General features: G+C 41.0%; 2 protein-coding genes across 2 annotated transcripts in view; one reads left to right on the plus strand and one right to left on the minus strand.

Annotated features, from left to right (window-relative positions):
* The window catches only part of LOC106089478 (uncharacterized), a 239719-nt gene that overhangs the window by 54591 nt on the left and 161803 nt on the right, over window positions 1-23325 (plus strand). The gene's annotated exons all lie outside the window — the stretch shown is intronic.
* Window positions 16271-21647, minus strand: LOC106089440 (probable cytochrome P450 310a1). Its single transcript, XM_013255290.2, has 5 exons — window positions 20855-21647; window positions 20525-20647; window positions 16982-17418; window positions 16677-16925; window positions 16271-16606 (listed from the first exon to the last, which is right to left on the minus strand). The coding sequence occupies exons 1-5, from the start codon at window positions 21358-21360 to the stop codon at window positions 16431-16433; spliced, it is 1491 nt and encodes a 496-aa protein (XP_013110744.2). The 5' UTR covers window positions 21361-21647; the 3' UTR covers window positions 16271-16430.

Consider the following 23325-nt stretch of genomic DNA (forward strand, 5'->3'; position numbering starts at 1 on the left):
AAGTGCTTAACCAGTCCGACGACTTTGGTATATAGTCCTTCACTAGATCCATTTGGACCAGGATACTCTTTCTTTCAAAAATTGTCACTCCCAGATATTTTACGAGCGCCTCGTTTCTGATACTAGCCCCAGCAAATAGAAACGACGGTGGAGATTCCACTACTATATGCTCTGTTACGGTTCTGTCCTTCGCGTCCTCAATGCCAACTCGATCACGTCATTTTATATTCTTAGAAAGAGCATATGACGAAAGCCGTACATTACATTGCATGTTATCACCTAACACTCTCAAAGGTAACTAATAGCCAGCAGTCCCAACGTCAATCATGACAATGTCTTCAAAGACATATTTAAGACAATTGAAAATTTGTCACCTATATGGCATACTTGCTAAGGTGTCTTACAGATTGCAAAAAAGGCAAATTTATCCATAAACATTTCGTTAAGGAACAGGGGCAAACTTCTCACATATCAATGAGGGCAGTGCGATTTAAGGTTTTTAAACTCAGTGATAAGGACCTCATTTTTATAGCCGAGTCCGAACGGCGTGCCGCAGTGCGACACTCTTTTGAAGTTTTTACATGGCATAGTACCTCTCAAAATGAGGAGGGGAAAATTTTATGACGGTTTCGCCAGTATTCGAACCCCGGACATTGTATGTTATAAAATTTGACTGTTGACGAATTCACTAATCGTGTCCATGAGCAAGTCATATTTTTTTCTTCGTAAAACGGACGCTCTCTAAAGGACATCATAACAAATCTGTCACTCGAATTGTCATGAGACATGATGACATGTTCGGTCACAATGTCGCCTGGAATGTAATGCATGATTTTCGTGACAACTATATGAAAATTTCATCAGCGATTTGTATGAGCTATCGGCTATAAGTCTTCAACGATTTAACATGGTCATGCACCCAATTGTCTGCGGAGCCGCCCTGCAGCTAAGACATTTAAATAAAAGGGATTAGGGAGCGGGTTTGAAAATTGGTTTATCCAGTATAGACTCAAAACGGCTGAATCGATTTGCTTAAAATTTGCACGGATTATGTAGGTAGGTTTGAAAAGAGCAAGAGACAATTAATTATTTGATATCGCAAAGGGGAAAAACCCATCCCCTTACCCAAAAATCAACACTCAAATACAGATGTGGAAGTGAAAATGAAAGGTATTTAGATTAAGAGTGCAAATTTGATATTAAAAATTGTGTCCAAGCCGTCTCCATCCTAAACCCCATTTCCCAAAAACCCCTTAAAAACAGGTTTACAGACCAATCATTACAATATAGGCTGGAAACTCTAAGGTTTGATCTGTGTGTTGTTCATTGCTCCATATGGAGTAGCTGCAACGCCAGTCAGCGGTATCGAGCGGAGACCTCGGGCGGCACCGGCCCTTGCCTAAATACGGAGTGCTTGTAATGCTATATGATATGGCAAGCCAAGTTATTGGCGCCTTTAAATAGCCAATGGCAAGCATGATCGCGCGGCGATCGGTTTTTTGAATCGGAATGTTTGTTTAAAAACCTGATATAGCTCCCATGTAAACCGATCTTCTGATTATACTTCTTGAGCCTCTAGAGGGTGTAATTCTTATCCGATTTGGCTGAAATTTCACACAATGACTTTCTATGGCTTTCAACATATGTGCCAAGTATAGTCTGAATCGGTCTTAAACCTGATTAAGCTTCTTTATAAACCGATCTCTCGATTGTTCTCCTTGAGCCTCTAGAGGATGCAGTTCTTTGATAAGACCTTCAATATGCGTGCTGAATCGGCCAAATATGTGCTAAAACGGTCGATAACCTAATATAGCTTCCATAAAAACCGCTCTCCCGATTATAATCCTTGGGCCTCTACTGGGCGCAATTCTTATGCGATTTGGCTGAAATTTTGTAATATCACATCTGCTGTGACATTAAATGGATGCCAATTATGTTCCGAATCTGTTAAAAACCTAATATAGCTCCCATATAAACCGATCTCCCGATTATACTTCCGTTAATAATGTTCAACTGAGACTACTTTGGATTGATCAAACAGCTGAGGAGTTAGGCAACCTCTCGGCAGAAGTAAATTACACTACACAAGACACTGATACTACCAGTGTTGTCGTATGGCTCCGAAGAATGGGTACTTACGAAAACAGATGAGGTAGTACTTGGAGTGTTTGAGAAAAAAATCCTTGCTAAAAAATATGGGGCCTGGCCGACACGGGGTAACGATGAGCACCACACAGGCTGGAACTTGGAGCTCTGACTTGTGTGGTGTCCATCGTTATCACGGGAAGCTTAGCTGAAAGCTACCGGGCGCTTCCGCAGATTGCGGATGGTGGATGGTGGAAAGCTCCGTTTTTATGCGGAGTAGCGGCATATGCGGTCGCGGGCAGTCTGCGATTTTCGAATATCCAATGGTCAACATCAGAGTCTGTTCCCATGTTTGGATTCGCCACAACGAGGGATACATGTGCAATCCCTCAAAACCCATGCGGTTGGGGCGCTGGGCCAGTAACCCGCACCCGGAAAACTATGAGAACTACTATGTGAAACAAAGGAAGTGTAAAAAAGGACCCCCCAAGGTTGACGACTCACGCAAACGAAAAAAGGACCATGATTTGCGAATCTGCACCTGGAATGTCCGCACTCTTTATAGAGAAGTTGCAGTATATGCGCTGGCGGATGTATTAGAGAAGTACAAGGCAGATATTACCGCCTTACAGGAAATGCGATGGACTGGAAATGGCGTCACTACAACACCAAACTGTGACGAACTATACTATAGCTGTCATAACGCCTGACAAGAATTTGGTTTGTGGTTAGTCAAAGACTGAAACACCTTGTCTCCAGCTTTACTCCGGTGGATGAGAGGCTAGCCACAATCCGCATAAAAGCCAAATTCTTCAATATCAGCATTATTTGTGGCCATACCTCGACGGAAGACAAGGACTAGCAGACCAAGGATATTTTCTACGAGCGCATAGAGAGAGAATATGATCTTGGGCGATAATAAAATCGTTCTGGGAGGTTTAAATGCGAAGACCAGGAAGGAAGACATTTTTGGTCCTACAGTCGCAAAGTTTAACCTCCACGAGATAACGTGCAGTAATGGGTTGACCTTATAGATTTCGCCGTGGCAAAAGACATGGTAGTTAGTAGCACCAGATTTCAATATAAATATATTCACAAAGTCACATAGCTGTCACCCGATCAAAACACGAGAAACCAAATTGATCACGTTGTGATAGATGGAAGACATTCATCTAGCGTTTTAGATGTACAATCGATCCGTGGAGCGAATATAGATTCGGATCATTACCTTGTTGCAGCAAAGGTTCGCGCCCGTTTGAACATTGGGAGGGAAATACGATCTGACACTGCACGGAAGCTGGACATTGAAAAGCTGCTAACACAACAGCCATAGCTAATTTAAGTAAAGTAAGTAAAAAATATGGGGACCAGTTTGTGTTGATGAAGAATATAACCGTCGTATGAACCACGAGCAGTATGAAGACATTAGCATGACTATTCATAGTTCATTCATAATTATTCATCAATAACAACGGTTGCGTTGGCTATTTCCTGTTGTCAGAATGGATGAAGAAGCCCCAGCAAAGAAGTCTTTTGAAGGCGAACACGATAGTACACGTCAGCCGGGACGACCAAGAGTCCGATGGAAATATCAAACGTTGGGAGATACCTCGAAACTAGGTGTAGGAAAATCGAGGAGCTTGTAAAGCTATTCTACGTTCGGCTAATGGAACAAATGTTTCATAGCTAATTTAAGTAAGTAAGAGTTAGATGCCTCAATACGATCTTGGGTTGCTCTTCAATCGATCAGTAGATTTCAGAAGAAAAACGACTCAGGCACATTTCCACATTCAGGGGAGTATACTTGTTTCAATGCTTCGGTGAGAATCGACCTAACTTGGTCAAGTACTGACTTTCAAATGCTTTACATATCTGTCAAGTCACACCATCCATGCCTGGCTTTTAAGGTGGCAGACACCGTCCAATATCTCAACAATCATCTTCATACTTGAATCCTGTTCATACTCTAGCACACTCGAAATCACACACATTTTGAAATCGCTTAAGTTGACCTGTATATTATACTGTTGCACAACATACCGACACACGCAGTCTATCTTTCCCCTTGGATCATCTCTGCCCCCAACGAACCTCCAAAACTGATATTCCTTACTCCTAACCAACCTCACTTGTATGTTCGTACTCTACTTAGACAGTCGTTTCGTCATAGGAAAAGATCTGCAGCATTGGGATTTTACGCTCTTTGGAAACACTTCCGCAGATGCCTGACAATCCGGTATTGTCTTTAACTTATGAGTCCAATTGCCTATTCTTGATTTTGTGAACTAAGTCGCACATCGATTACCGAATTCATAGGCTCGTCTACTCTACCGTCTCAATTATCTCCTCAGTTCTCTAAAGTCTTCCTAAGACAATGCTGATGCAATCAACCTAAAACTTTCCACATAAAGATCTAAGCTAACATTTCAATTCTTCCAGCACGAACATATATCGTATTGTAATAATCCTCTTCCGTGTTTTCTTCACACATCTTTCACCTACTTCCCCATATTTTTGCATCAATAAACGTGTACCGATTTTTTGCCTCTTCCTTCATAATCAACAGGTTTCCTTTAATTATTCGTGTTTCGATTCTTTACATTTAACTGTACAACTGCATTAACTTAATATCTCATACTGAAGTTCAGTTGTAGTTCAATTATCTTTCTTTTGTTGTATTGTCTTCAATGCATAACACCTTTTCCAATTACACTTGACCCATATACATACGAGTAGATAATTATCTCCTTCCGTTCATTTTTTATATGGAACAAAATGTCCTTGTTGTGCTCCAAATATGTCATTTATGTCAAGAGCTGACTTTACATGCACTTGTACTATATTTGTTTTTTTTTATTTTTCTTTTATGTTAATTATTCGTATTTTTATCACAAAGGAAAACTACATGAGGAGATTCTTTTCATTGTATGACGACCGACACAAGCATCATCACCATCAATATTCGATTATCATATAAATTTGTTTACCTTCCATCACCATCACCACCAAGCAACAGCATTCGTCGTTGACACCATGATAGCAAGAAATCAGAACAGTGTCAAATGCTGAATTATAATTTGCTTATTTAGTATAAAAGGACCAACACATTCACACATTGTTATGTAAGGAGATGTATGTTTGTAGTTATGTGACCTCCTCTCCTTCAACTTGCAGAGTGATAGTAAAGACAATCACGGTATCATCTTCTCGATATGAAGTTTATAAAGTGGAAGAAATATATAATGAAATTTGTACCATAAGCTAAAAGGCAAAAATAGATAAGTCACAAATTGTAAATAACTATTGTTTAAGAAGGGCTACAGAATAATTCTTGAATTATTTGTTTAACTTACTTCTTCTGCGCCTTGTGTCACTTGAACTTTCCTTTAAAGATTTTTATTTCTAGGTGTTTTTTCATAAAAGATTTGCGTTTCATTCTTACACCTTGACCAAAATTCGCCTTCTACGCAAATCTTTTTCAAGATTTTACCAAGAATTTTAAACGCTCCAAGTACTATCACATCGGAGTCAGCAAATATTACAGCTTCAGAAATAAACAACACATACACACACATATTGATTGATTGGTCACATATTGTGATTTTTGGAAAAGACTTAATAGTCTTTTCAATTATCATGGAAAAGAATAGAACTATACATTTCCATTTAAATTATGCAGACTTTAGAATATGATGTATGAGGAGCGGACGTTTTGTTATTTCGCTCCAGGAAGAAAATTTTAAGTCAATCAAGGATAGCTACGATAGTGTTATCCATTAGGTGGTTGATAATCTTCTAGTGGAACGACAGATCTAGAGTTCGGATGTTGGCTTAGAATGGACTCCAAAGACCCAACGGCTGCGGTGGTGATATCAGCCAGTAGCATGTTGTCTGCTACTGAAACCTCGACAGACGACTGGTGTCTTTTGACGAAGACACCTCGTTCGAGTCTTACGGACAAGGCTGAACCTATTTTATCTTCGCATGCCTATAATTTGCATAGGCCATCGGCCTTCTCCCGCAAACCAACATGCTCTTTAAGAGATTGGAATAATCAAAGGCGCAACGCTCTCATGTTTAATGAGAGGCTTGGAGTGAATGATCCTAAGAATCTCACTAAAGGGTCTCCCAAAATTGGGCTCGGGAATTCGCTGCACAGGCTACCTCAAAGACGTCTAGATTCGGAAACTGCACCGCAATTAGCCAAAAGGCTTGGGTCACCTGGAGGGCATCCCATGCCTAAAAGAACTAAGGCGAACAATAGTAAGATGGATCCAAGAGCCTTTGCTAATGTCGCTAGGGACAGTTTGGTGATGGCAGTTGTCGACAAGGGGATGGACAAGGCTGCATACCTAGGAATAATTGGAGTGGCATAGTCAATGGACTGTTATCAGTATTCTCCGATTTTCTTGTGGAATTTCCTGGGTTTCCTCCAGTTTGTGACGATGAAGGCTGGTATAGAGGCCGATACATAGTAATTGCCTTCGGTGATCAACGCTCAATTGAAATGTATAATACGCCCTTAAAAAGATCGGTCAGATCTGGCCAGGTGCAGCACTGGATTTAGTCAAGAAGAAAGATATTCCTTCTCGAACAATGACGCACACTTGGATTCCATAGATTTCCTCAGCTCCTGAATCCATACTTGGAAGACGAAGGGAAGATTGGTAGATTGGATGAGGCTAGTGGTGGCCGGAGACATGGAGTACTCGTACTAAACTACTGCCTCAACAGGTCTGAAGGAGTTGTATCCGTATTCAACAAGTCGAAACTGAAGGTCTATAGAAGCGGTGGATTTGGGGAATCAGGAGACGACTCAGCAGTTGTTGCTGAATTCTTGCCTTAGGAACTATTGACCATATCGATAAAGTCTGGCGGATTGCGGGAGACTGAAAATCCACATGCCACGATCGAAACAGCCCCTCCTGTTTCGGCATCGAAACGGAACCCGACAAGCCCTGTGTGGGTGGGCCATCTGGTTGGACTGGAGTTAAGGTGCGCACCAGCGGGGAGGGACGTAACTCAAAAAGTACTTCGAAAGCAGCAGCTAGCGAAGCATCTGAGGAGGAATCGTCCACACCTCAAGTGTCCATTGTTCTGAGGAAGAGTGGTTCCATTGCTTTTCACCTGCCCATAGATGCGTACGGATAATTCATCATGATAAGATCTAACGAATCTTTAGAGAGGACTCCTAGCGGAATTAGAAGACGAGGCTAACAAAACAGTGGTGGAAGTTTTGAATCCTGACTATGGTCCGGTTTCTGCAGATAAATCTCCACCACTATAAGGCCGCTTCGGCGGCACTAAAGGTCCTCCTGGTGGCAGGGGGATTTGACGTGGTTCTTATTCAGGAACCCTGGGTGTGTGGAGGAATGGTTTGTGGACTATGAATTGCGGCATTTAAACTTCTTAAGGGTACGGGGAATGGGAGCCACAGAGCCTATATTCTTGCAAAGAGTAGTCTAAATGTTTTTCTTCTTCGTCACTAAGCACTGAAGATTCGGTAGTATCATTACTGTCTGGCTTTCCTATATATGGCACACGATTCAGAGATGCCGCCTTCAAACCTTATGTTGCTGGTTGAAGCCGTCGCATGGTAGAAAGTGATGCTAATGCGGATCACCAGATATGGGGAAGTTCGGATGTCAACGGAAGGTGTGAGCTGCTTATCGAATATTTTTAAAGGCGATTTGTAATGAAGAGAATAAACCGACCTTTATTGCCAGGAATAGGTAGATTGAACTTTATACAATATTTTCATTGTATCGGAAAATATAAGCGCAAGAATATGCAACTGTGATATGTTGGCCGACCACAGCTTCTCTGATAATCGTTATATAAGTTTCAGCCTTGGAGAAAATACTGCAGAAGTGGTCCCTCGGATTAACAGATGAAAAGGGGTTTGGGATACATTTCGGCACATATTTTGCAATTCTACCACTTCTAGACCAGAAAAAGAAGTGAAAACTGCGGAGGATATACACATAATGGTCAAGCGGATCACGAAGGCCCTGAATGACTCGCTTGTGTCAGCATCTCCTAGTGCCAAGCCAAGGGGTAAACAGCGTCCGCCATGGTGAACCCCAGGACTGGCTGGTCTAAGGAAAAACTATTGAAAACTCTTCAACAAAACGAAAGCCACAATGGCGCCACATAGAGCGAGCTGAGAAAGGCTCAGATCAAATACTGGGTAGAATTCTGCAGCGCCGTGGAGGATACATCTGAGACCTCTAGACTAAAAAGGATTCTGTCCTCGAAACATATTATGGTGGGGTATATTCAGAAGTCAGAGAATGTATTGACAATATCTTGTGAGGAAACATCAGAACTACTCGTTGATACACATTACCCGCGAAATTCTCCAATGGACAACGTGGCGCCAGAAGAGGTTTTTACTGGTATGCATACGACGGAGGTTATCGGGGAAATTGTGTCCGAGCCGAAAATCCTTTGGGCGACTCCTTTAAGTCGCAAGACTCCGATAATGTATCACCGGTTGCATTACAAGCTGTGTCAGATAGACTGGTTTCTTGGCTTAGGAAGATATACTCTGCTTGAATCAGAATGCTAAATATACCTGTGGGATGGAGGGACACGAAGGTTATTTATATTCCGAAAGCAGGAAAACCTTATCATACGAAGGCGAAATTTTTTTCTGTCATCCTTAATGCTGAGGACTCTTGTGAGGTTGGTAGAAACTTATTAGGGCAAAGATCCCTGGAGATTGCCTGTCTCATCGGCAGCATGTAGTAAGAGCAGGTCCACAGAAACAGCGCTTCACGACCTAGTCGGCTACTTAGAGGGTTCTCTCGCTGTCAAGGAATATATAATGATAGCAGTTCTTGACATTGAAGGTGCTTTCAACAAAGTAAAACCGACATCAGTCACAAAGGAGTTGGAGTTTCTAGGCATTAACTTTACCGTAAGAAAGATTATTAATAACTTACTTACTAAAATATGCATTACGGCAGGTTTGGGATCTGTGGAGCTAAAAAGATGGGTCAGCAAAGGAACATCTCAAGGTGGTGTATTGTCTTCTCTTCTTTGAAATATGAACATTAACAATATATTATTATCTCTGGAAGAAAAATGTGTAAAAGTGGTCGCATATGCTGGAGACGAGGCAATTGCGGTTAGGGGTAACTTGTCCAACACTCTTAAAGATATACTTCAGGAAGCTTTACGTACAACAACGAAATGGGCTACCAAAAGTGGTCTAGGCGTAAATCTGTGCAAGACAGAAGTAGTTCTTGTCAATACAAGTTACTTACAGTGGCACCTGTGTTCTTGGGAGGAGAGAATGTTCTATTTACAGAAAATGCAAAACACCTGGGTGTTTTGCTGGACAGAAAATTGAACTTCAAATCCAACATTTTGGAAAGGACAAGAAAGGCAACCCTTGCCCTATGCACCTGTAAGAGAGCCATTTTCAAAAGTTTGGGGCTTAGACCGCGCGTTATGCATTGGGTATATACTGCAGTTGTCAGACCTATATGGTGTTGCTGTATGGTGGATGGCGCTTCAAAAGTCCACCTACTGCTCAATATTTAACCGAGTCCATAGGATGGCTTGTGTGTGCATCACAGCCTCATTGAGGACTACACAATCTGATGCATTGAATTTAATGCTACATCTAATGCCCCTGGACATTGTGGCTAGACAAATTGCTGAGACCACTGTCGTGAGGCTAAAGGAGCTTTCTCTTTGGTCATGTGGCGGCTATGAATACTGTGTTATCCCTGATACAATGTCCGATGGTCCAGGCAGTGTGGATTACACCTGAGCCGATTTTTGATAAAAAGTACTGTACCACTATTCCTGATAGAACCGATTGGAACTACAATATCCCTAGTAATAGAGGTTACGTAGACTTCTAAACGGTTGGTTCCAAACTAGACGTCCATAAGAGTTTTAGGGTGTACTCTAAAGATCTCGTCGCAGGCCACCGTAGTGCAGACGTTAACATGTCCGCCTATGACGCTGGGTTCGAATCCTGGCGAGACCATCAGAAAACAATTTTCAGCGGTGGTTTCCCCCTCCTAATGCTGGCAACATATGTGAGGTACTAGCCATGTAAAACTTCTCTCCAAAGAGGTGTCGCATTGCGGCACGCCATTCGGACTCGGCTATAAAAAGGAGGTCCCTTATCATTGAGCTTAAACTTGAATCAGACTGCACTCATTGATATGTGAGAAGTTTGCCCCCGTTCCTTAGTGGAATGTTGATGGGCAAAATTTGAATTTGCATTTGCATTTACTCTAAAGATCTCGAACTGGTCATATCTACCTCTGGTTACCCGACCACTGCAGTGAGTATCAAGCGGAGATCCTTGCAATTAAGAAAGTGGTGGAATAGCTAAATATAATGTAATAACGATGAATATCTTCTCAGACAGCCAGGCAGCCATTAAATCCTCGGAGAACGTATTTCTTAATACAAAAATCGCCCTCGACTGTCGCAGATCTCTCAACGAGATGTCTGAACAGTTCAAAATTCACCTATTCTGGGTGCCGAGCCACAGAGATATCCCAAGGAACTGTAGAGCAGACCCTCGACTGTCGCAGATCTCTCAACGAGATGTCTGAACAATTCAAAATTCATCTATTCTGGTGCCTAACCGCAGAGATATCCCAGGGAACTGTAGAGCGGACGAGCTAGCGAGAGTAAGAACTACCTTACACATTCCAGGGATACTGGAATCTGTGGGTATGCATCTAGCGATATGTAAACTAAGTTTTCAGGACCAGGCCCGAAGTACAACGAATTATAGATGTTCACAAAGCATTCCAAATGTGGATGAAGAGGTCTACTGCTTTGCTGTCATTGGCTAGGAAAGACGTCTCAGTCATTGTGTCCGTTATGACACGTCACTGTCTAATCGGAGACATGCTGACAGATTGAAGGTTGCCAGCAACGACTTTTGCAGAAGCTATAGGATCATCGAAGAAGAAGAGACTATGGAACACCTTCTATGTGTGTGTTCCGCACTAGCAGTTGGAAGGTGTTTCACTTTAGGTTCTCATATCTTTGGGTACCTGTCTGATTTAGCGGATGTGAACATTCGCAAGTTATTTGACTTTTTAAAGCGATCTAGATAGTTCAACGGTAGGAACTAGAAGGTATCTTCCTTCTTCTGTTCCTGTGGAATCACAATGGAAGCAAACGTCTAAGTGAGTTTGATGGCCTCTTAAACCTAACCTAACCTAAATGTTGCGAGTAACGACTTTTGCAGAAGATGTAAGGTTATCGAGAAAGAAGAGACTAAAGAACACAATCTGTGTGTGTCCCGCACTGGCAGTCAGTAGGAGTTCCACTGTAGGTTCTCATTTCTTTAAGAACCTGTCTGATTTAGCGGAGGTGAAGGTTCGCAAGTTGTTGGTCTTTTAAAGGCGAACTGGATGGTTCAGCGGTAGAACGAGAAGGCATCTTCCTCATTCTGTTCATCTATCACAATGCACGAAAACATCTCAGTGAGTCTGGTGGCAGACTGTCACCTAAACCTAACCTAGAATAAGGTTCTCTACATTCTTTATATTTAGCTATAATTTTGTTTTATTTCAGTTTCTTGTTCTATTATGTATTTCATCAGATTCATTATTCCATACACAAATATCAGCTTTGTATAAATGTTGATATGTTTGTAAGAGAAGACTATGCATAATATTGACATAAATTCCAAGTGTGAGATCAAATCTTGATTCTATTCTCTCTGTACCATAATAATAATCAGCAATCTAGAAATTTATGAAAAACAATTTCCTGGACGTGTCTCTTGTGGGTGGTTGGGTAGAATTTCCCTCAATGTTGCCAAATGGGGATGAGAGTAAGTGCTTTGTATGTCGATGAATTCTGGTGTAATGAGCCAACACAAAAATTTCTACAAAATACCAGAATCACATATATATTCGACAACTATATGCTTGTTTTTACTTTACTTCACATATGATGATGATGAGATTTTTCATATGAGATGTAAATTGTTGCTATTGTATATGTGCATATCATAATTATGTATGAATTCGTAGAGGAATTTTGTAGGAAAATATGACACAGTGGAGCTGCGTTGCCTGCTTAGACACTTGCAACAAAAGTAGTTCTAAGTTGGAGTGGGATTTTAGCATATATTTCGAAAAAAAAAATGTTTTCCCTTGAGTTGCAGATTATGGAAACTTGCAAATATGTAAGAGAGTATAAAGGGAAAGCTTGATTTAATGAGTTCAGTGATTTGAATATCACTAAGTTGCTAGGAAAACCAAAAACAGAATATCATAGAGTTGGGGAAAACAGAATTTTGTTGCATGTTTGCGACATACTTCTCATTACTGCTTTGGTGCTGGGTACTACAAACGAGCGATTTGGCTTGTATTTAATACTTAGAAAGAAAATGAGCTAGTATCGTCTTCAAGTGTGGAGACCTATTTTAAGTTGATTTAAAGAATGGGCCCTACAACTTATCGGAGCTTTGTCATCTTTTTTTTATATCTACCACCATAGGATTAGGGGTATACCAATCTAGTCATTCCGTTTGTAACACCTGGAAATATTCGTCTGAGACCCCATTAATTATATATATTCTTGATCGTCTTGACGTTCGGAGTCGATCTAACCATGTCCGTCCGTCCGTCCGTCTGTCGAAACCACGATAGAGATCGAACTCATAAAACTAGTCACTTGAAATTTCGCACAGATACTTAATATTGATGTAGGCGGTTGGGGATTGCAAATGGGCCATATCGGTTCAGATTTAGATAAAGCTCCCATATAGACCGATATCCCGATTTGTCTTCTTAAACCCCTAGAAGCCGCAATTATCGTCCGATATGACTGAAATTTTGCATGAAGTGTTCAAACTTCCAAATCGGTCTTTAACCCGATAAAGCTCCCATATAAACCGATCTTCCGATTTGACTTTTTGAGCACTTGGAAGCCGCAATTTTTGTCGGATTTGGCTGAAATTTTGTATGTGGTGTCAAAGTCAAAGCGGCGACTTCCAACGATAGGGCCAAGTACGGTCCAAATTGGTCAGGAAACTGATAAAGCTCCCATATAAACCGATCTCCCGATTTAACTTCTTGAGCCCTTACAAGCCACAATTTTTGTCCGAAGTGGCCAAAATTTGTCATGCAGTGTTCTGTTGTGACTTCCAACAACTATGTCAAATGCGGTCCAAATCGGTCTATAATCTGATATAGCTCCCATATAAACCGATCTCCCAATTTGACTTCTTCGGGCTTTTCAAACCGCAATTTTTGTCCGATTTGGCTGAAATTTTGTACGTGGTGTTCTTTTATGACTTCCAACAACTTTAGCAGGTTGTCAGATGGACGGACATAGTTCACGATGGTGCAGATGAGATAATGAAACCCTATTATCGAAACGCCATGTCCACCAGTGGGGTGACATGTGTCCTGCCATGTCTGAGGAACTGGCAATTTCTTTTCTTCAAGGGCTCAATTATAAATCTCTCCTTTGGATGTTGCATTCGCTTGGTCATTAAGCTGGACTTGAAGGACAATGAAACAAGAATTGACTCGCATGACCGGCCGTTAAAAGCCAAACAGATGATAAATTTAGTTTGTATAAATTTTTAGCAGAATCCATGGTGGTGGGTTCCCTAGATTCGGCTCGGCCGAATTAAGCAGGCTTTTACTTGTTTCCAGTTGTCATAAAGGGTGATTTTTTTGAGGTTAGGATTTTCATGCATTAGTATTTGACAGATCACGTGGGATTTCAGACATGGTGTCAAAGAGAAAGATGCTCAGTATGCTTTGACATTTCATCATGAATAGACTTACCAACGAGCAACGCTTGCAAATCATTGAATTTTATTACCAAAATCAGTGTTCGGTTCGAAATGTGTTCATTCACCGTAACGTTGCGTCCAACAGCATCTTTGAAAAAATACGGTCCAATGATTCCACCAGCGTACAAACCACACTAAACAGTGCATTTTTCGGGATGCATGGGCAGTTCTTGAACGGCTTCTGGTTGCTCTTCACTCCAAATGCGGCAATTTTGCTTATTTACGTAGCCATTCAACCAGAAATGAGCCTCATCGCTGAACGGTGAATGAACACATTTCGAACCGAACACTGATTTTGGTAATAAAATTCAATGATTTGCAAGCGTTGCTCGTTAGTAAGTCTATTCATGATGAAATGTCAAAGCATACTGAGCATCTTTCTCTTTGACACCATGTCTGAAATCCCACGTGATCTGTCAAATACTAATGCATGAAAATCCTAACCTCAAAAAAATCACCCTTTAGTTGTACCTACATACCAAATTTCAGACCTCTATCTCCATTTGTAAAGAAAGTATCAAATGGTAACAATTACTGTACTAAACGTATGTTTTCTCTCGTAACCAGTACTATTTTTATACCTTCCACCATAGGGCGGGGGTATACTAATTTCGTCATTCCGTTTGTAACTCCTCGAAATATTTGTCTAAGACACTATAAAGTATATATTTTCTTGATTGTCATGACATTTTAAGTCGATCTACCCATTTTTTCCTTCTGTCTGTCTGTCGAAAGCACGCTAACTTTCGAAGGAGTAACGCTGGCAGCCTGAAATTTTGGACAAATACTTCTTATAAGTGTAGGTCGATTGGGATTGTAAATGGGCCATATCAGTTGTTTGAAGTCATAACAAAACACATCATGCAAAATTTCAGCCAAATCGGGTAAGAATTGCGTTCACTAGAGGCTCAAGAAGTCAAGGTCCCAGATCGGGTTACATGGCAGCTATGGGCCCCTCTATGCTGCTATTTCCGGAAGTAATCATGGTCAGTCTACATCTGTGTGACATTAGAGTTGATGTCGCCGTGCTTCCTATCTCTTCACATCCGTACATCGGGTATTAGTCTTCCAATGGCCCCATTCCCATTCGTCCACTTTTGTTGCCATCCTCAATAGTCTTCTCTCACATGACCTGTATGTGATCCGTTTGAATCTCACCCTGTCCTCTCTGGGTGTCGCACCTCGCAGTGTAGAGCCTAGCTCGCTCCATTGCCAGTAGGTCTATCGGAACCATTCCAGCTATTACAAGGGCTGCGGGCTCCGCCACTACCCGGTGGCATAATATGACCCTGAGAAACGCCATCCTCTGTACCGGGAGCAGGGATTTCGCTAGGCATGCCGTCTGCAGTGTCTGGTTCCATATTTCACTCCCATAGAAGAGAATGCTATTGCATGGCTGCATTACGAGTCTGTGCCTGCTCGGAAGAGGCCCACCTATGTTTGCCATCAGTCGGCTGAGTTGTGCCGTTATCCTTGTGGCCTTTGTTGTCGCATGGCGAATTTGCTCTGAATAGGTCAATTTTTTATCTAGTCAGACCCTAGATATTTGACCAAACTCTTGGTTTTCACCAGTATGTCGTCTATGTGCATATCCAATTCGACTGGGATGTTTTTTCTCGTTAGGAGTAGCAACTCCGTCTTCTGGATGGCAAATCACAAACCGTGGGAGTCCAGTCATATTTTGCAACTATTTGCCATAGTTGTACTCCTGTGCAGGCCAGGAAGGTGATCCTTCTGGTATTTTTTTCCACTGTGCGAGCTTATACAGCATTTCAAAGGGTTAGTGCACTCCTTCATCTTGTGTTCACTCTTGCTGCATTTAATGCATAGTCCCATTGCTTTTCCCTTGAGTCCCTTGGTTACCACTGTAGATGGCCTGCTTCCAAACACCTGCAGCAGTGTTTTCTCTCTTCCCGGTATGTAAGCCGACAATTTGTCATTTCAATCAGGAGTCAGCTGGTCTTCAGCAACTCGTTGGCGAAGCTAGCTGATAGGGAGATGAAGGCCCTCTTCTGCTCTCGGGAATTAAGTGCAGTTAGCTACACAGTCACTTCCTCAGCTGTTGTTCCCGTTGCCTTGATCACTGCATCAGTGATCTCTTCGGGCGATAGAGACGGCGCCCAAATCGCGGATCTGCATCGTCGGCTTTGGTCTTAGGTCCTGCAATACTGCAGCCTCTTTAAGGGTTCCCTTGAGGGACTTGCAGAACATCTCTTTTGTCGTCTTCAATGGTAAAAACTTACAATAGCCGAATTCCCAAAATTTTGTATGGGTAAATTTTTTTGCAGAATCTATGGTGGTGCTACCCGAGATTTCTTTCGGCCGAACTTAGCACGTTTTTAGATTGTTGGTCTCTGCATATAAAGAAAAACCGGAAGAATGTTTGATAAATGCGATCCATAGTAGAGGGAATATAAGGTTCAGCCCAGCCAAACTGAACCCCATTTTACTTCTTAATATTCTCAATATTTTTCACATAATACTTAAATATCTTATTTATTGCCTTATGTATCTAACAGTTGCCAATATTATTGTGAACGACTTAAATTTCAAATTTAACTTTCGGCCTAAGTTTCACCTTCAGACCTGCTTCCGAACGTATAAAGGGTGTATCGTCATAGCAAATATCGAAATCATCTGTGGGCACCAACTCCATATGGTAGTTTAGGAAAAGTTTTACCAAAATATATTTAACAACTAATTTAACAAAATTTTGAGCTGCAAAGGGAAAAGAAGAAGAGACATCTTTAGGATTTATTAACCTTTTAAGTGAAAGCATACCACATACCAATGCATGATTTGGCACCCAAGCCAAATCCTATGAAGTTTTCTCCCTTATTGCCATTGCTATCTTTCAGAAACCGTTCTGGCTTATATTCCAAGGGTTCCTGGAAATATCGTTCGTCTCTCTGTATGGCCAGGAGAGGCACTATAAACGATTTGCCCTCGCTTAAGACATGTTTGCTATTTGGTATGGGAAAGGGTTTGCGGCAGGTTCGCTCTATGGTGGGGACACTGGGGTATTTGCGTATGGTTTCTAGAAATGACAGAGACTCGTCATCTTTGTTCTTAGCTTTCTTTTCTCCAACTTACCTTGTATACACAAATCCATTAATTTCAATTGCCTCATTTGTTCGTATACAGTCTTTTGTTTGTCTACTGCTGTATCCTGTATTTGTATTCGCTTCAACTCTTCCTGAATTTTTCTCATTAATGCGGGATTTTTTAACAACTCATAGAGTGTAAATATCGCTGTGGAGGCCATAGTTGTCATACCATTGTCCAACAGATGTTCGGCAATTCTTCCCATTTTCTTTATGGATAAGACCTTCTCCCGTTCGAAAACAATTTCTATATGCCAATTGAGTTTATCTTTGACCTCTATGTCATTGCCATTGCGAAATTTCACCAAAAGTTGCAGCAGATCCTTGCGTATGGTGCCGCCATCTTCACGCAACTCCACACTCTTGCGCACTATATCACGCAGGCGATAAGTGAGAGAGGATTTTATGGGTAGACGATTAAAGGTGCTGAAAAGGGAGAGGAAAAGAGAAAACAAAATTTACAAAAAAAAAAATAAAAGAAGAGAAAATGTGCCAAGTTCGGCCGGGCCGAATGAATTCCACTAAAGATGTTTCCTTATTTACTTAGTTTGTATGTGAATTATTTTGTAACATATATGGGGAATATTAAGATTGCGACTTCTATGATCTGAAGAATTCATATTGGGGTTTAGGTCAGGGGGCCTATCTCTATATAAAAGAGACGCTTGATTGAATGACTGGCTGACTAATGACTTACCGACCACTGTCCAGCCCAAACGGCTAAAGCTAGAATCATGAAATTTTACACAAATGTTGGCTTTGGGTCGGAGGCACTAGACAAGGCCGGGTTTAGTGATATTCGTACGTTAAGGCACTAAAAGTACAAAAATAGTACCAATAGGTCTAGGAAAAAGAACGTTACCAAAAAATAAGATTTTTTGAAACAAAATTCCCAAAATAGTGCCGTAAGGGGGAGAAATAGTACTTTTAGTGCTGCAATTGGTAAATTTTGATACGTTCTTTGTAAAATGAGCTAAAGCTTTGAATTTTGGAACATAAATGAGCTAAATTGGGTGACTATATAAGTTTTTGGAAATGTGTACATTTAGGTACCAAAAAATGCACACAAAATGTACGATTTGTGTGATCTTTGAGCCGGGCGGATGGATGGAGCTAGAAATTTGAAATATGACTTAAAATACATGTGTTGGAAATAATGAAAGAAAAAAGGAATAAGTAACAAGTAAACGCGTGCTAAGTTCGGCCGGGCCGAATCTTATATACCCTCCACCATGGATCGCATTTGTCGAGTTCTTTTCCCGGCATTTCTTCTTAGGCAAAAAAGGATATATGAAAAGATTTGCTCTGCTATTAGAGCGATATCAAGATATGGTCCGGTTTGGACATCAATTAAATTATATGTTGGAGAACTGTGTGAAATATCAGCCAATTCGAATAAGAATTGCGCACTCTAGAGGCTCAAGAAGTCAAGACCCAAGATCGGTTTATATGGCAGCTATATCAGGTTATGAACCGATTTGAACCTTATTTTAAACAGTTGTTGAAAGTCATAATAAAATACGTCGTGCAAAATTTCAGACCAATCGGATAATAATTGCGACCTCTAGAGGCTCAAGAAGTCAAGATCCCAGATCGGTTTGTATGGCAGCTATATCAGGTTATGAACCGATTTTAACCATACTTGGCGCAGTTGTTGGATATCATAACAAAATACTTCGGGCAAAAGTTCATTCAAATCGGATAAGAATTGCGCCCTCTAGAGGCTCAAGAAGTCAAAATCCCAGATCGGTTTGTATGGCAGCTATATCAGGTCATGGACCGATTTGAACCATACTTGGCACAGCTGCTAGATATCATAACAAAACACGTCGTGCAAAATTTCATTACAATCGGATAAGAATTGCGCACTCTAGGGGCTCAAGAAGTCAAGACCCAAGATCGGGTTATATGACAGCTATATCAGGTTATGAACCGATTTGAACCTTATTTGAAACAGTTGTTGAAAGTCATAATAAAATACGTCGTGCAAAATTTCAGACCAATCGGATAATAATTGCGACCTCTAGAGGCTCAAAAAATCAAGATCCCAGATCGGTTTAAATGACAGCTATATCAGGTTATGAACCGATTTGAACCTTATTTTAAACAGTTGTTGAAAGTCATAATAAAATACGTCGTGCAAAATTTTAGACCAATCGGATAATAATTGCGACCTCTAGAGGCTCAGAAAGTCAAGATCTCAGATCGGTTTGTATGGCAGCTATATCAGGTTATGAACCGATTTGAAACTTATTTGAAACAGTTGTTGAAAGTTAGAATTAAATACGTCATGCAAAATTTCGGCCAAATCGGATAGGAATTGCGCCCTCTAGAAGCTCAAGAAGTCAAGACCCAAGATTGGTTTATATGACAGCTATATCAGGTCATGGACCGATTTGAACCATACTTGGCACATTTGCTAGATATCATAACAAAACACGTCGTGCAAAATTTCATTCCAATTGGATAAGAATTGTGCACTCTAGAGGCTCAAGAAGTCAAGACCCAAGATCGGTTTATATGGCAGCTATATCAAAACATGGACCGATTTGGCCCGTTTACAATACCAACTGACCTACGCTAATAAGAAGTATTTGTGCAAAATTTCAAGCGGCTAGCTTTACTCCTTCGGAAGTTAACGTGCTTTCGACAGACAGACGGACGGTCGTGGCTAGATCGACTTAAAATGTTATGACGATCATGACGATACTTTATGGGGTCTTAGACGAATATTTCGAGGAGTTACAAACAGAATGACGAAATTAGTATACCCCCGTCTTATGGTGGAGGGTATAAAAAATCGGATCAAGAACTCTGAAGTCGTTCTGTCTGGTATTGATATCGATTTCTAAACTTTGTCTGTCCTTTTGTTTTCACTAACTCCCGATAGGGATTCTGCCATACTCAGTGAAGGGTTTAATCTCTTGCCTACACCTACATTGGTCAACATACTGTCTCTAAAGATGTTCACACTCGAGGTCTTCCGCTGTCTGCTGCTTATTGATGTAGGTCGTTTGGGGATTGCAAATGGGCAATATCGGTTTAGATTTGGATATAATCCCAATATATATTCTAAACACCGGTTTCGAATTCTTCAGCCCCTAGAAGCCGGGAAATGTATGCACATGTTTCGTAACAAATAGTTTAGGAAGTTTCGAAGGACCCGCTTCACTTGAAACTGTTCTAAAGATAGGATCACTGTGTTGGTCCTCCAAATGTCATCGTTAGCGAGTAAATACTGGCTTCGAACGATTATTTTTTCGATCTCCCCTATCGCTTTGCCTATACCAAGGCATGCTGCTTGTATCTGAGCAATTCGCCGGATGTCCTTGTCTTAATCATGATATTATCCATTACGCTCTCCATGAAATATTAAAATTATATAAAAAATTCTTCCAAAACTAAATTTTGTAAAAAAAAAAAAATCTATGAACATCTATTTTTCACAATTTTTTGGTAAAAATGGATTTTACCATTATTTCGATCAAAATCCTGTCTGTGGTCCGACCATTTTCTGTTTGTCTATACTCACTATGAATTGAATCCAGATTTGCGTAGGGAATTGTTGGCATAATGACGAAAAACTGAATCGTTTTGTTTGAAAACATCAATGTCCAGGCCATAGATAAGATTGGCGATTATATTTACCGAGTAACTGAAAGTAAAATAAATGTAAAATCAAATAGACACATTACAAACCAAAAAAAAAAAAAAAATATTTCAAAAATTAAAGAAGCAGACAAAGCGACATGTGAGAGATTGTGGAAATCTTTTTCAATTTCATAATATCAGCCTTATCGTTTCTCAACAAAGTTATCATTGGGTCATAGCGAATGACCCAATCAATCACTAGCGCACTTACATTCTCAACAATTGTTGCATATCAACACAGGCGCCGTCTGTAGAGGTGCTGCTGATGCTAACCAATGGACCCAAGTTGAGATGATTCACCAGATGTTCGCCCACTTTTTCGATATTACGAAACATGGCCTCCAAGCGTGTGGTGGCAAATATGGGCGACAGCTTTTCCAGCAGATTGTATTTGCGATAACTTCGTACATAATCCCATTTGGTATCGTTGAAATGGCCACCCTGATTCTCCATCAAGGTACGGGCCAATGGCAGATCTCTTACCATAAGTACGGGCCGAAAGAAACAATAGATGCCCACAAAACGTTCCTTGCCCGTCTTATAGAAACTGTTGATGGCCTCACTGAAGTGGAACTCTCGATTATAGATGTTGCGTATGAATGACCAGCGCAGACTGGACTTTTCATGGGGGAAGCCCTTGCGCCGCCAATAGCTGTAGATGTGTCGTATATACAGAAATATCACGGAGTACACCAGAATCGGTATGAGTAGCCACATGTTGTTGCCTTAGCCGATAAAATCCAAGTGATAGCTTGAGAATATCGTTGTTTTAATTTTAAGCGCCGTTTTCCGTTGTCAAGCCTAAGAACAAGTTTTGTTTTTCTGCTGCTCGGTGCAGGGGTTTTCAGCTTTGTGTGAAAACGGCAGCAAACGCGGGGACCACAGGTCAGTCGTTTGGACAGCACTCCACAGAAGCTGCGGCGATCGACTAAAGCAGACATCAGAACTAAGAGTTTTAACAAAATTGAAAAATTGCCAACTGAAAGCGAAAGTCTTTAAAACGTCTGGCCGCCCTCCCTTGTTGTGGCATTTTTAGATGCTCTCTGCTGCCAGCTTTGTTCCAGCTGATAGTGAAGAAATTCTTGTTGCCTCCCTGTCCATCCGTCGGTAATCGCATAAACGAATGCGCTGTTTGTATTTTGTGTCAGTCACATGTGTTTGCAGTACGTTTTGTTGTTGGCTTTAGCGTTTTTATGTGTCCAGCCCGAAGCCTTGGACTATTGTTTTTTGCACAGGTGCTGCTGATATGCATGTGTATGGGTGTGTGAATTTGTTTTGTGGCACTGTGTGTGCATTTGAGATAACACCCTACTTGGGGTACTAAAGAACTGGTGGACAAATTTCATACTTGTCAACATTGTTTGAGAGAGAGAGAGATTGAGTGAGAGGGAGAGTTTTGTGAATTATTTTCTCTTGTATTGGCCCATATTGACATGGGATTATAGAAATCTGTAATAAGACCGTTCTTTAGGGCTCTACTGCTCTCTTGCCTTTGAACCTTAAAATTTGAGGCTAAAGCTGGATAAAGTTCAAAGAAAGGCTTTATCTAAATAAGTGTATCTCGGTATAGCCTCTTTATAAGCGCCCCGGTAGCCGAGTTATGGAGGTAATGGGTTCGATTCCCATTCTAACGGCATTGTCATTAAAGTTATCAGCAGTCAAGCCTTAGTTCATAAAGCAACCGCTAGATGGGTAACTCTATACAGAGAAAATATTTAAAACGAAAGTTGGATATAACAGCTTTACCATTTTAATACCCTTCAACATAGGATGGGGGCATACTAACTCCGTCATGCCGTTTGTAACACATCGAAATATCGATCTGAGACCCTACAAATTTTTTATATTCTGGATCGTCTTGGCATTCTAAATCGATTTATGTATCTATGTCCGTCTGTCTTTCTATCTACCGTAAGCACCTTAACTTTCGAAGGAATACAGCTAAGGGCTTAAAATTTTGCACAAATTCTTCCTTTTGGGGTAGGTCAGTTTGGATTGTAAATGGGTCATATCGGTCCATGTTATGGTATAGCTGTCATATAAACCGATCACCCGATTTGTGTTTTTGAGCCTCTAGAGGGAGCAATTCCTAACCGATTTTGTTTTGTAGTGTATTTTTTTCTTTTCAATTTCCTGCAACTGTGTCAAGTATGGTCCATATCGATCCATAACCTGATATAGTGGCCATATAAACCAACCCTCCCGTTTTGACTTCTTGATCCTCCAGAGTGTGCAATTCTTATCCGATTTTGTGAAATATTGCGCCTGGTGTATTGTTATACCCACCATCTTAGGTTAGGGGTATACTATTCTAATAATTCCGTTTGCAACAACTCGAAATATTAACCTGCGACCCCATAAAGTAAATATGTTCTGGATCGTCTCGACATTCTGGTACTATTCAGCCATGTCCGTCCGTCCGTCTGTCGAAATGTCACGATAGCGGTCGAAAGCGTAAAGCAAGCCACTTGGCATTTTCCCCAGATACTTCCTAGGTCATTAGGGATTGCAAATGGGACATGTCGGTTCAGATTTGGATATAGCCCCCATATACCACCAATTCCCCGATTGGATTACTTGAGCCACTAGAAGCTTAAATTTTTATCCGATTTGGCTAAAATTTGGAACATAGACTAAAGTTATCGAATCGGTCTGTAAACAGATATAGCCCCCATATAAACC

The sequence above is a fragment of the Stomoxys calcitrans genome, chromosome 3 (genome assembly GCF_963082655.1).
Source record: "Stomoxys calcitrans chromosome 3, idStoCalc2.1, whole genome shotgun sequence".
NCBI classification, from domain to species: domain Eukaryota; kingdom Metazoa; phylum Arthropoda; class Insecta; order Diptera; family Muscidae; genus Stomoxys; species Stomoxys calcitrans.

What these genes read in the sequence shown, in the direction of transcription:
- LOC106089440 (XM_013255290.2), bottom strand. Translation starts at nt 21,360, where the DNA reads ATGTGGCTACTCATACCGATTCTGGTGTACTCCGTGATATTTCTGTAT. An exon ending in ATGCAACAATTGTTGAGAAT is followed by an intron (nt 20,648 to 20,854) that starts GTAAGTGCGCTA and finishes TTTTACTTTCAG; the next exon opens with TTACTCGGTAAATATAATCG. An exon ending in AAATCTGGATTCAATTCATA is followed by an intron (nt 17,419 to 20,524) that starts GTGAGTATAGAC and finishes CTCCCTTTTCAG; the next exon opens with CACCTTTAATCGTCTACCCA.